At 59.7% G+C, this 11825-nt stretch overlaps 1 protein-coding gene across 3 annotated transcripts; it reads right to left on the reverse strand.

Annotated features, from left to right (window-relative positions):
• Nucleotides 1-617: 617 nt before the first annotated feature.
• Nucleotides 618-10355, reverse strand: TLE6 (TLE family member 6, subcortical maternal complex member). Of its 3 annotated transcripts, XM_015240976.3 has the most exons (13): nucleotides 10295-10355; nucleotides 8129-8170; nucleotides 4250-4571; nucleotides 4108-4130; nucleotides 3733-3793; nucleotides 3550-3653; nucleotides 3423-3460; nucleotides 2565-2817; nucleotides 2222-2472; nucleotides 1792-1933; nucleotides 1236-1386; nucleotides 907-983; nucleotides 618-737 (listed from the first exon to the last, which is right to left on the reverse strand). In XM_015240976.3, the coding sequence occupies exons 1-13, from the start codon at nucleotides 10316-10318 to the stop codon at nucleotides 633-635; spliced, it is 1593 nt and encodes a 530-aa protein (XP_015096462.2). In that variant the 5' UTR covers nucleotides 10319-10355; the 3' UTR covers nucleotides 618-632. The 3 variants fall into 3 exon arrangements, with proteins under 3 accessions (XP_015096462.2, XP_031545587.2, XP_072803136.1); XM_031689727.2 differs by lacking the exons at nucleotides 8129-8170; nucleotides 10295-10355 and adding an exon at nucleotides 7339-7399; XM_072947035.1 differs by lacking the exons at nucleotides 3733-3793; nucleotides 4108-4130.
• Nucleotides 10356-11825: the final 1470 nt, after the last annotated feature.

The raw sequence follows: 11825 nt of genomic DNA on the forward strand, positions 1-11825 counted from the left end.
ACCCACTGGTGCTCTCTGGGATGCGGTGAGCACGTGGGCCCCACGGGGAGGGGCAGGGCGCTGGCCCGCAAGGGCCCCTGCTGTAAGCTAGTCGCCCCCCCCGCGGCACAGCTGGTGTTGGGGCTGTAGCGTAACTCTCTCTTCGGGGCGTCCTGGGCCCCCACCCGCCTGATGCCAGGAGCACTCCTGGCTGTGATGGCCACGTTTGTCCCCAGACATGGCCCAGTGTCCCCTGGGGGTTAGACTCACCCTGGGGGAGAAGCACCGGTCTAACAGGACCCAGGCATCTCGAGAAGGACGGAGGACTGTATGCCTGGGACGGCACAGGCAGTGGCTGGGAAATGGCCCTCCAGGACACGGGCAGAGGGGCTGTGGCACGGGAAGAAAGAAGGTCTCTGTGTCCACCTGCCCTGATTAGGGGTGGGGGGGGTCAGTGGCTCTGATCAAATTCTCAGGGGATGTGGACTCGAAAGGCTCAAAGTCCCAGGCTGGACAAAGTCCTTCCAAATCCCCACGAGATGGCCAGGGGACAAGGGGCAGGACGTAGCACCCAGTCAGCTTTTTCCAATTGCTTTATTACACGTGACCAAGATCACAGGCCCAGCCGTGCCCACCCAGCCCGTGGCGTGCCCTCAGTACGCGATCTGATACACCACAGCGTGGTCCCTGAACCCCGTGACCATCAGGTGGTTGCTGGCGGACACATCACAGCACGTGATGGAGGACGTCTCGGGTACCTGGGGGGGTTGGGAGCAGAGCAAGGGGGCTCATCCGTCCTTGCCCTTAACACCTGCCCATCAGTTCAAACATAGTCCCTCTTGTGCCCTCGCATCTGGACCCCTGGGCTCAGCCCCTAAGCGCCCAGGACACACGAGCACCGACCGCCCACCGGCCCCACCCCCATACCTGGACCACCGAGGTCCCTGTGGGCATGCTGTAGATGCTGACCAGGCCGTCTGTCCCCACACTCACCCACCAATGGCCTGGGAGGAGTCAGAGGGAACCCGGTCACAGGGAAGCTGGCAGCTAAGGGCCAGACCCCTGGGGAGCAGGGAACCCCACATCCCTCATGGCCCTGTGGGGAGTATCACTGAGGGTGGCTCCTGCTGATGAGGGCACGGGGGGGGGTCAGGAAGGGTCAGAAAGGGCTGGGTGGAGTCCGTCTGAGTGATGCAGGGCACTGTGGGAGGCTGGGGACCACTGGGGACTCCCCCTGCCCCCTCCTGGCCACTCACCAAGTGGAGAGAACTTCAGGCCAAGGATGGTGCCATCCTTACGTCCCACCATGCGCTTCTGGCCCCCCCGAGTGGGCTGCAGCCACTGCCGGCCATTGGCTGTGCCCACCAGCACCCAGTCCTCCTTGGGGCTTGGGGACAGGCTCATTATCTGGGGAACAGGCAGCAGGGAGAAAGCTGATCAAGTCCCATTTGGCCCAAAAGGCGGCAGGAGCGCAGGCACCCACCCTGGGGGCTGACTGCCCACCCAGCTCCTGGCTGCCAGGCCCCAACAAGCAACTTTACACCTCTTGGCCTTGGTTGGCTCATCTGCAAAATGAGTGTGGTCCTCTCTATGTGATGAGATTATCACAGAGACTGAAGAAGAACAGGAATGCCTGACACAGAGCACAAAATCATCCGAGGAGGACACAGCTGATCGGGGAGGACGTCCCTCCCTTTACAGCATCACTAAGACTTGGGGCACAGCTCCCTCCTACCCTTCCCTGAAGCGCCCACCTCCTCTATCCAAGCCCAGCCGCTTCCTGGCTGAGCAGGCCCCATTCCACCTGCGCACCTGAGCCTCAAACGGGTATTCCTGGGGCTCCCTGGTGGTCCTCAGGTCCCAGCACCGCAGGCAGGCGTCCAGACCCCCCGTCCAGATGTTCTGGTCTTTGACAGCGATGCTCTTGGCTCCGTTCAAGTGCCCCGGCAGGTCCCTGGCCAGGAAAGGGCATCATGAGGTGGGCGGGGGGTCGGGGCTGAGACTCTGGGGACACCACCTGCCTGTCACACCCACATGACAGATGGGAAAACTGAGGCAGACAAAAAGTACCATGACCAGGCTTGGAGGAAACAGCCCAGACAAGATTTGAACCCGGGTCTTCAACTCTCAAATGCGAGTTCCCAGAGGAAAGGGGCTTTGTGCTGGAGACTGCTGGGTCCCAGCTCAGGGGTCAAAGTGGGAAGGGGATCTCAGGATGACCCTGTCCACCCCCAGGCCACACCTGACCACGCTCTGGTTCCGCAGGTCCCAGATCCTGACGGTGCCATTGGTAAAGCCGGCAAAAGCCAGGCAGTCCTCGGGGCTGGCAGCCAAGGCCTGGCAGCTGAGGCCCGCACAGGGCAGCTCCGCTCTCACGTACAGGGAAGGCGCCATCAGGTCCCACAGGCTCACGCTGGCCAGGTTGTGGCCGCCCGTCAGCAGGGCTGTGCTATTTGAGAACAGCAGGCAGGTGCGCAGGTAGGCCCCAGGAATCTGGGGTGAGCGGAGCCTCGGGTGAGCTTCCTCTCCTGAGAGAGGCTCTCCTGGTGCCCACAAGTCCTGCCCCCCACCAGCCCCACCCTCACCTGTACAGGCAGGTAGCACTCCGGATACCAGGCCACCACCACCTGCTTGACCAGGCTCCACACCTTCACGCCACCCCTACCACAGGTGAAGGCGTGCCGTGTGAAGCTGCTGACAGCCGTGGCCAGCACAGGATCCCCGTGTTCTAGCCTCCGCTTCTTCTCCACTTGGTGTGGGACGGCCAGCTTCTTGGGTTGCCAGGGCAAGGCATCAGGCCTATTACTCGTGCTTTCAAAGTCCTCAGGATCCCAGCATCTTGGGAGGAGGAGCCCCAGGGTCACCAGCCTGCCTGCAAGCCTCTCTACCCAGAGGGGGTCACCTACCAAGCCCCACAAGGGCTTGGTTCTTTTTCAGATTTGGGGGTTCCTCCATACTTCCCTAAGGTCCTATCCACACCCCTCCAAGTATTCCCCTTCTCCCATAACCAAACACTGCTCCCTTCTGCCTGGAATGCTTTGCCCTATCCCAGCAAACTCCTACTCATCCTTCAAGGTCCTAACAATTATGCCCCTTCCTCCAGGAAACCTTCTCCCCAGTCTGGGCTCCCCGAGCCTCAGACCACAAGGTTGGGAGTGCCTGCATCCAGCTCTGACACAGCCCCCCTCCCTTCCCACTCCATGGGAGTTCCTTCCCCAAAGCCCTTGAACTCAAAGCTGGTTATGTGGGGAGGGGCAGTGATGCTGGTGTAATTATAACTTGAGTCACACTTCTCTACCCAGACCCCTCAAGCTGCAGTTACTGAGGACAGCACCTTGGTGATAGGGAAGAAGGAAGACACACCTACACCTCCGATCCCCATTTCCTGCCGGGCACAGAGGTACCCACACTCCACAGGGAGGAGGGGCAGTGCAGAAACTTACATGGGCTTCAGAAATTGATCCGCTCTCCCGGCAGCCTCCTGCAGGCAGATGAGATCACAGCTAAGCCACATCCTCCTCCGGCCCCAAGCCGCCCCCCCCCGCCTCCACATGGGGTGCCGGGTCTCACCCGAGCCGCGTGGGAGGACACCCCCTGGGCTACAGCGCCCCGTCCTGTGCTCTCTTCTCTGGAGCCCTCACAGCTGCTGGGGGAGGGCTTAGGTAGGCTGAGAACTGGGCAGAGACACGAGTGGATCAGAGGCAGGCATCCCCCTGCTCCTGGGGCAGGCTGCCCTCCCCACATCAGGATTACCCAGAGTGTCCTCGTTAAGTACTTCCACTCCCAGGCGTCGTGGTCCTGGGTTCTGGCTTTCCTGCCCGCGGGAGTTAGGGAGATTGGTTCAGACCAAAGGACCTGTCCAGGGTCAGTCTTAGAACCAGAACACGTTAGGAGGGTCCAGACAGTGTGGTTGGGACTCTCCAATGGTCTGAAGTCCATCCTCCCGTCCAGGCAGAGCTGCGGACAGGCTCTGGCACAATCCGGAGTCCTCTGAGGGTATCCAAGGGCTGAGGTGGAGGAGGTGGGCCCATCCCACAGGAACCCACGCGTCCCAGCCTGGGAGACAGGCCGGACGACACCCAGCCCAGCAGCTCACCCCTCTGGGTACTGAGGATTCCAGTTACTTACCAGCCCTGGCGCCTGGTCTGTCGCTATGCCAACGGGAGGGAGGAGAGGACAGAGTGGGAGATGGCAGGGCATCCAAGTTTAGCCCTGGCCGCCCCCCCGTGTGGCCCGAGCCCCTCCTCCCCTCGCCCGCAGGGAGACTCACTCCTGAGGCCCAGGCGTTTCTCCTTCTCCTGGGTCCCAGCAAAGGTCCGCCAGAGTTCCTCAGTCAGAACATCCTGCCACAAGCGGGGCTCCGAGTCCCAGGACAGCCGCACATCTAGGTCGAGGTCGGCCTCGTCGTCCATGCCAGGGGGCTGTTGGAGCCAGTCGGAGGACCTCGTGGCCATGGTGTCTTCGAAGTTGGGCCCCTGGAGACTGGAGGGCTGCAGGGTCCTGACCCCTGCGTGCCGGGAGGCCTCGGGGCTGGCCGGCCCTTGGGAGCCCTGGCTGGCCTGCTCACCAGAGGACACCTGGCTCCCCTGGTGCTGGAAGAACATGTCACGAGGGACATGAGGATGTGTCCCGAGTCCCGAGCCCGCCCCCTCCCTCCTCGAGGCCCCGGGAGCCACCTCCCCCTGCTGCAAGCCCAGGGATCGGCTGCAGGCTCCCAGGAGCCGCAGGAAGTCCTCCGCCCAGAGGGGGGACGCCACCCGGCCAAAGCTTTGTCATCGGACAGGCCTGGGCTTGCGTCCCCTCCTACGAGCCAGAGTCCCCAGGGACACCCCACCTCCCTGGACCGTCCTTGGGTGGATTCGTGATCATGCCAGCCCTCCGAACCACACCTAGCTTAAAACAAACTCCTGGCGCCCAGAAGCCAGCCTTGACCTCGGGTGATAAAATCCAGCCCTAATGCCCACCAGTCACCAGGACCGTGTGGCAGAAAGTCAAGTCAGATCGGGGTTCGCAGCCCAGCTGCTTGTCTTGGGATGTTTGAAAAGCACAGCTGAACGCCAGCCCTTGCTTAAAAGGGCTTCAAGAAGCAAAGCTGTGTGTAGGCATGTCCCCCTGTGTGGGGACGACATTTGGATTTGTTTAAACCTTGCACAGGTCCTAAGACGCCGATGGGTCCCTCTTCGGTAGCGGGGCTGGCGACAGGGCAGCTGGGGGGCCTCGCTTGTGTGGCAGGTGGAGCCAGGTGACTACTGCCAATTCCAGATTTAAGTTAACAGTTTCTAAGGGGGCGGAAAGCACCCTGCATTTCATTGCCCCTCCTCCCAGCAGGCGGCCTGCCTGTCTGTTCCTCAAGAAGGGGCACCTTCCCACCCCCACTCCGCGGCCCTTCTCCACCGCCCGCAGACACGCGTACTCTGCTTGGAACCTCTCCTTCCACTAGACGGTGCCTCCCCGCACAGCGTGCCTGGCTATTTAAACGTCAAATACAATTCCAAACGCATCCCTCCAGTCCCGGCGGCCACGTTTCAAGGCTCAGTCGCCAGGTGGGGCCGGGGGCTGCCGCCGCAGCCAGCACAAACAGTAGGAACAAAGGCAGTGGTTTCTAGACGGCCCGGCCCACGGCTGAGGACACGCACCAAGCAAGACAGGAAGTTCCCTGCCAGAGCGGCCCGTCTGCCACAGGGAGACCCCCCTTTTCAGCCCGGTAGGGGGCTCTGTGGAAGGTATGTGTGTGCAGCTACATTCGGCCCAGGCAGGCAAAACGCAGTGCCACCAGGGATGTTCTGGACCTGCCTGTCTAGGGTGGTCGCTGTTGAGAGATTGAAATGTGAACAGTGACCTCGGCTGATGCCAATTAAAATTTAAATAGCCACGCGTGTCCTGTTGAAGAAGAGAACATGGATTTATCTTTGGCCTATGGCTCTGGAGGTGGTGGCCATGGTCTTATGACTGCACAGGCCCCTCCATGGTGGATGCCAGAACCCTGGGGAAATGCTCTGATTCACAGAGAGAAAGAATTGCTCAAGAGACGCAGTATAAGCGCCGTGGCTGTCTGTTATGTTCAACAGGCACTACTGGCGTTCCCATTCTGCAGATGAGAAAACTGAGGCTCAGGAATCAAAGCCAATTTCCCCAAAGTCAGGAGACATGGGGGCCAGCCGTGTTAATCTGCCTCCCCTGGCAGCCTGGTCCCACCCACTGCCCGTGGTGGGTGGGGGCCAACAGGAGGGTGGACGGAGAGGCTGTGATGTAGGACCCCTCCCTGAGCACTCAAGGCTGCTGCCTCCCAGGGCAGCCAGTGATGGATTCCCCAGCTGGGCCTCCCAGCAGTACAAGGCCCAGGGGAGCCTTCCCCAATTCGCCCTGGCTCGTTAATGCGCAATTTACTGGCACTTTAATGCACTCAGCATGAAAAGTGCTGCTCCCTCCTGCCTGCGAGCCGGCCCTCCCTGGGGAGAGCGGTGTGCAGGCAGGCAGGCAGGCGGCTGGGGAGCAGGCCCCCCCCACCCCCCCCACCCCCCCACCCCCGCTGCTGCCCGGGATTTTAACCGCACAGCAAGAAGGCTGGAAAACAAGGAGCAGGAAACAGGGGAGGGGGAGATGGTCTGTGCGGAAACACAATTCAGCCAGGAATCATCACCTGGGGCCTTCTGTGGGGGGCCGGGATGCTGGGTAGAGACCTTCCTGGACCCTCCTCTTCCCCTTACGCCTCGATACTCAGCAAGGGCTGTCAGTTTCCTCCCAAAGAACATCCACAGCGTGACTGCTCCTCACCACCAGGCCTCCGCAGCGTCCAGCATCCCACACCTGGACGGCTCTAACCAGTCCTCAACTCCTGTTCTGGCCCCCAGCTGTCCATCCTCCCTACAGCGGCCACCAGAGGGCACCTGCGAGCACCTGAACAAGGCCCGGCCCCTCCTCTGACCACAGCCCTCCAGGGCCCCTGCCTCCCTTAGGGTAAAAGCGCAAGTCCCCCCACAGCCCACAAGGCCCTGCAAGACCGCCTAGTCCCTTGCCTGCTCTTCACCTTCTCCCTCTTTCCGCCTGACTCACTCTGCTCCAGCCACACGGGCCTCCTCAACGTCCCTGCAACATGGCAGGCCCAGTCCTGCCTCAGGGACTTTGCACGAGTCGTGCCCTCTGCCTGGCCTACTCCTCATTCCAGACATCCACACTCCCTCTCTGATCTCCTTCCAGAGTCTACCCAAATATCACTTTCTCAGCCAGCCTTCCCCGACCATCCTGAATTGCAACCCACTCCCACCTCGGTCCCCCACATCCCCTTAGGACTGCTCAATTCTGCCCCCACCTAGCCCAGCCCTCACCACCTGACACTTCTGTTTACCAAGGTCCTCTCACCCCAAGGGCAGCGGTCTGTCTGTGTTCTCCTTCGCTATTTCCCTGGCGCCTATAACAGCACTTGGCAAGAAGGTGATGGATAAATATCTGTTGAATGAATAACCGTGTTCTGGTTGCTTCCTGGCCCCCGCCCCTCTGTCTTCCCCTGATCCCTGAGCTACCCACCCCAGGCCCTGCTAAGTCGCAGACACAGCCCTGGCCCTCTGCCAGTCACATCTGGCACAGGCAGAAAGTCCTGCCAGCGCCCAGGAGAAAGGGGCCAGGTGGCGGGAGGACAGGCAGGGGAGGAAGTCATGCTTCAGCTCGGGCAAGGCGCCGGGGGCTGGGAGCTGGGCCCCCGGTGCAGGCTGCGCACCCCCCCTCCCCGCAAGTGTAAGCCAGGCCCTTGAGAATCGCAGACACATGGAGACCGCATCCGGCCGTGCCTGGCACATAACAGCCCCTTCGGAGCAGAGGTGACTAACCTGCAACATGCTGACAGGCCCCTGGCCTTGTCCAGCCACACAGGCACTGGTCAGCGGGCCAGGAGGCAAGAGGCTCAGAGAGCGCGGGTTTGCACTCCTGATTTGTGGGGCCCCACGGATACCCTGGGTATTTCATGTTAGGTCTCACCCTCCTCTGCCCACAGCCCTCCAGGGCTCCCACCTCCCTGGGGATAAAAGCCCACGTCCTCCCCGAGGCCCACAGGCCCTGCACGACCTGCCCTGTCCCCTCCTCCCTCTTACTGCCTTCCTCCTGCCTTGCAAGGAGGGGCAGCCCTCCCCCACCAAACTCCTGGTCCCTTGTTCACCTGCTTGTGATGTTCCTGGAGACCTTGCTGAATCTTCTGGAACTGCAAAGGGACAACAGAAATCACACTGGGAGTTGGTCGACAGAAGCTGACAAGAGTGCAGGACTGAATGCTGAGGGTGCTTCTCCCTGGCTGTGTGACCCTGGGCAAGCTGTGCCACCTCTCTGGTCCCTGCTCTCATCAAATGAGATACCACCTACCACACTCCGAGTGGGAGGTAATGAGGGAGACCCCTGGCTTTCATTTTATGAAATGACATGATTTGAAGGTCAAAGGCCTCTGAATAGGCCCTGCATGACCTGCCCCCTCCCTCCCCCACACTGCTCCAGTCACATGGGCCTCCGACCCCCAGGCATGGTCATGCCCCAGGACCTTTGCACATGCTGTACCCTCTGCCTGCACGACCTTCCCTGTTCTCTCTAGGTTGGGCAGAATATCTTCTCTTCCAGGTCTTACTTGAATGTCTCTTCCTCCAAGAAGCCCTTCCTGACTACAATAGCTCAAAATCTTTACTCACTTTCACTCCATCACCTTCTCCTTTCGTGTTAGCACTTACATTTTGAGAATCTCATTTCTCTACTTGTCTCTCTCCTTCCCTTAGAGCTATCTGGTCCACTGAGGTAACCACTAGTCAAATGTGGCTCTTTAAGTTTAAATCAATTAAAATTCAGCTCCTTATAAGTGTTCAATAACCACATGTGGCTAGCGGGTGTCATACTGGACCCTACTGATGTGGAACATTCCTATCATCATGGAAGGTTCTAGAAGACAGCACACACTAGAACACACACTCCTGAAGGGCAGGGACTCCTGTCTTGTGTTGTAGCCCTAACTGACCAACTGTGGCCCGAAGAAACATCTTAACTTAAATATGGAATTACTCGCTTTCACAGCAAGGTTTTTATTAACTAACAAAAATTCACATGAAGCGGGGGCTCAGTGGGTTAATTCACCTGCGTAAAGCAAAAGAAAGTAGAGGAGAGTGTCCCCAAGCCTGGCTCCTGAGGCCAAACAGAGCGGCCTTTCCAGGCGGTTCCTGAAGGGCTGCCTAGGGTGGGATGGGGGGGCGTGGGGCTGCCTGGCTTGGGGCGGGGCTCACCGAGCAGCAAGCGCTCTCCATCTGTGTCGTCAAGTGCGTGGGGAACCTGCCAGGGAAGGCAGACCCCACTGGAAGAGGAGGCCTCCAGACCCTTCCCCAGAATGTGCCCTGTCCCCAGCCCCCAACAGGGCAGCTCCAGCAAGTGAGCCAGTCCTTTCCAGGTGCCACACTAAAGGTGGCTTCAAGATGAATATGTTGTTAATGTGGTATTTTCCAAAATAGAACTGAATACAAGCAAATTCACACTCGACAATAAAAAATCAAAAATGTAAGTGAAAGCCAGCATTGATATTACTGGGGTTCCTTTCCTTTGGCTTTGGCCTTCAGTACAGCCGCCCCGCACTCCAGCCGCTTACTGGTCCTGTCTTTGGGGTCTTGGAGGTGGTAGAGGACGGAATTCTGTCCTGCCACAGGGCGACCTCCCGCCCTCGCCCCGCCCCTCCCCCAGGACTGCCCACACCTGGGGAACTGCTGCTGGAGCTGCTCCAGGGCGCCCCGATAGCTCTGGGCTGGGAGGCTGGCCTCGGGGAGGCTGGCCTCAGGATGAACCTGCAGAGGTCAAGGAGGGATCAAGAAAACCCGCAGCCTCCCAGCATCCCCAAAAACAGCGCACAGCCTCAAGCAGCCTGAAGAGGGTGGGGCGGGGCCTCCTGAGTCCTGAAGGTCACGTGCTCCCTTATCACTTAAGTACCTACAGGATATCTTCCATTTTACGTCTTGGCCTCAATTGAAAATATTTACTCTCTGGCCCTGTACCGAAGAAGTTTGCCTTCCCCAGCCCAGAAGTGTTAGCAATGGTCTTCTCTGGGAAGTAGTGGTGTGGTGGTGGGGAGGGGGCATTTGCTTGTAAAACATTAACTCAATATATGATGTAGGCCTATGTTTTATCACCTAGGTGATAAGTTTAATTTAAAAAAGAAAATGCCTTAACAGTGTGAGGAGATGGTGTCCCCAGCTTAAAGGCCTGGCCACACCACCCAAGTCTCTCCCTCAGGAGCAGAACTAGATTTAAGCCCAGCCTCTTCTCCCTCCCCCGAGGGGCTGCTGCCACACCATGCCCTCCTCACCAAAGTTCCTGGGGGCCTCGCCATCCTTTGAGGGAACTCCTTGTGGGGCTGCGATGGACCCAAGAGGTCATCCTCAGGCATTGGTCACAAGGACTGTAGCCAGGACCCTACAAGTAGCAAGGAAATGGCAGAACATGAGTGCAGAAGGCTGGGCAGTGGCAGGGGCAAAACCAGCCCCTCCCCACCCTCTCCCACCGCCCATTGTGGTCTCCCCTCCAGGACCCAGTCCCGGCCCCCCCGGCCCCTCCCTGACCGCCAGCACCCCACTGCACAGCACTGCTACATCGTGTGTTCATTCATCCAACACTCTGGTGCTTCCAGCCTCGCTGAATAATTGTAGGGACCGCTGGGGCCTCGCCCTATGAGGTGGGTCGTAATGGTGCCGAACACATACACTTACTGCCAGGAGCAGCCAGGGCTAGGGGAGCCCTAGAGAAGCATGCCAAAGCTCAACCTTAGTTGTGAGACAACTTCCCAAATCACGGGAGAACGTCATTTGGAAAGGGGTTTTGAAGGATAAGTAAGAGTTGGCCAGGTGAATTAGTAGCAATTGCTCAGACAGGAGAAAAGAGACCTTTCTCTACTCCAATCACTTCTGTGGCACCCAGCCCCTTCTTGACTTCGCTTCTGCCCCTTAGCACCCCTCCAGCTGAGGGACTCTGCCAGCCCAGGGACCCTGGGGTCCTCCAGGAGGCCGGTGGGCCTACCCGCCTCCCTTAGGATGGTGGTCCTGGAGGAGCAAGGAGGAAGCCGCGAGGGTCAGCCAAGTTCAGGCCTAGAGGATGCACCTCCCCCTATCCCCAGGGGCCAATTGACCCATCGGGCCCCGCCCCGCCCCGCCCTGACCCCGCCCCCCGCCCCGGACCCGCCCCCCCCCCCCCCCGCCACCTGCACCACGAAGCCGGTCAATGAAGGAGCAGCAGCTGCACGTGGGCTCGGGCTTCGCGGGCGGCCGCCGGCGGCGCTGACCAATTGCGAGGCCGCGTGCCCACGTGGGCCGCGGTCGCCGTCGCTGATTGGTCGGCTCTCCCCAGCCGCCGGCCGGGCCGTCAATCAACGCGCCTGGAGCTGCCGCTTAACCCTTGCGGTCCCGCTGCGTGGAAGGGCAGCGTGCAGAGTCGGAGGCAGTTTGGGGTCCTGGCAGGAATCAGGATATTCAGAAAAACAAGGGGGTTGAGGTCAGAGGGTGCAACTTGGGGAGGGGCTGAGCGGCGCGTAGTTGGCTTGTTTGGTGAGAAGCCTGATGATTTTTAGTCTTGCCCAGGAGTGGCCCATGACTAGGGGTGGGGCTGGGAATGGAAGTGGGGGAGATCAGCCCTCTCACCCCAATCCATAGATATGGGCTAAGAACGTTCTCCTCAATATTAAATAACGTGCAGTGCAAACGGAACTTCAAGCCCCTTTCTTGGGGAAAACTTAGCAGGCTCCTTTTTATTCAGGCTTCCTATCAGCCAAGCTCCAGGCTGTGCATTTTATCAGCGAATTTTCCCAGCTGCCGTCCAAGTCCAGGGGCAGAGGATCTGAGAAACCT

This window comes from Vicugna pacos, chromosome 22, assembly GCF_048564905.1.
Source record: "Vicugna pacos chromosome 22, VicPac4, whole genome shotgun sequence".
Taxonomy (NCBI): Eukaryota; Metazoa; Chordata; class Mammalia; order Artiodactyla; family Camelidae; genus Vicugna; species Vicugna pacos.

What these genes read in the sequence shown, in the direction of transcription:
- TLE6 (XM_015240976.3), bottom strand. Translation starts at nt 10,318, where the DNA reads ATGGCGAGGCCCCCAGGAACTTTG. An exon ending in GAAACGCCTGGGCCTCAGGA is followed by an intron (nt 4,131 to 4,249) that starts GTGAGTCTCCCT and finishes CCGTTGGCATAG; the next exon opens with CGACAGACCAGGCGCCAGGG. An exon ending in ACTTAACGAGGACACTCTGG is followed by an intron (nt 3,654 to 3,732) that starts GTAATCCTGATG and finishes GTCTCTGCCCAG; the next exon opens with TTCTCAGCCTACCTAAGCCC.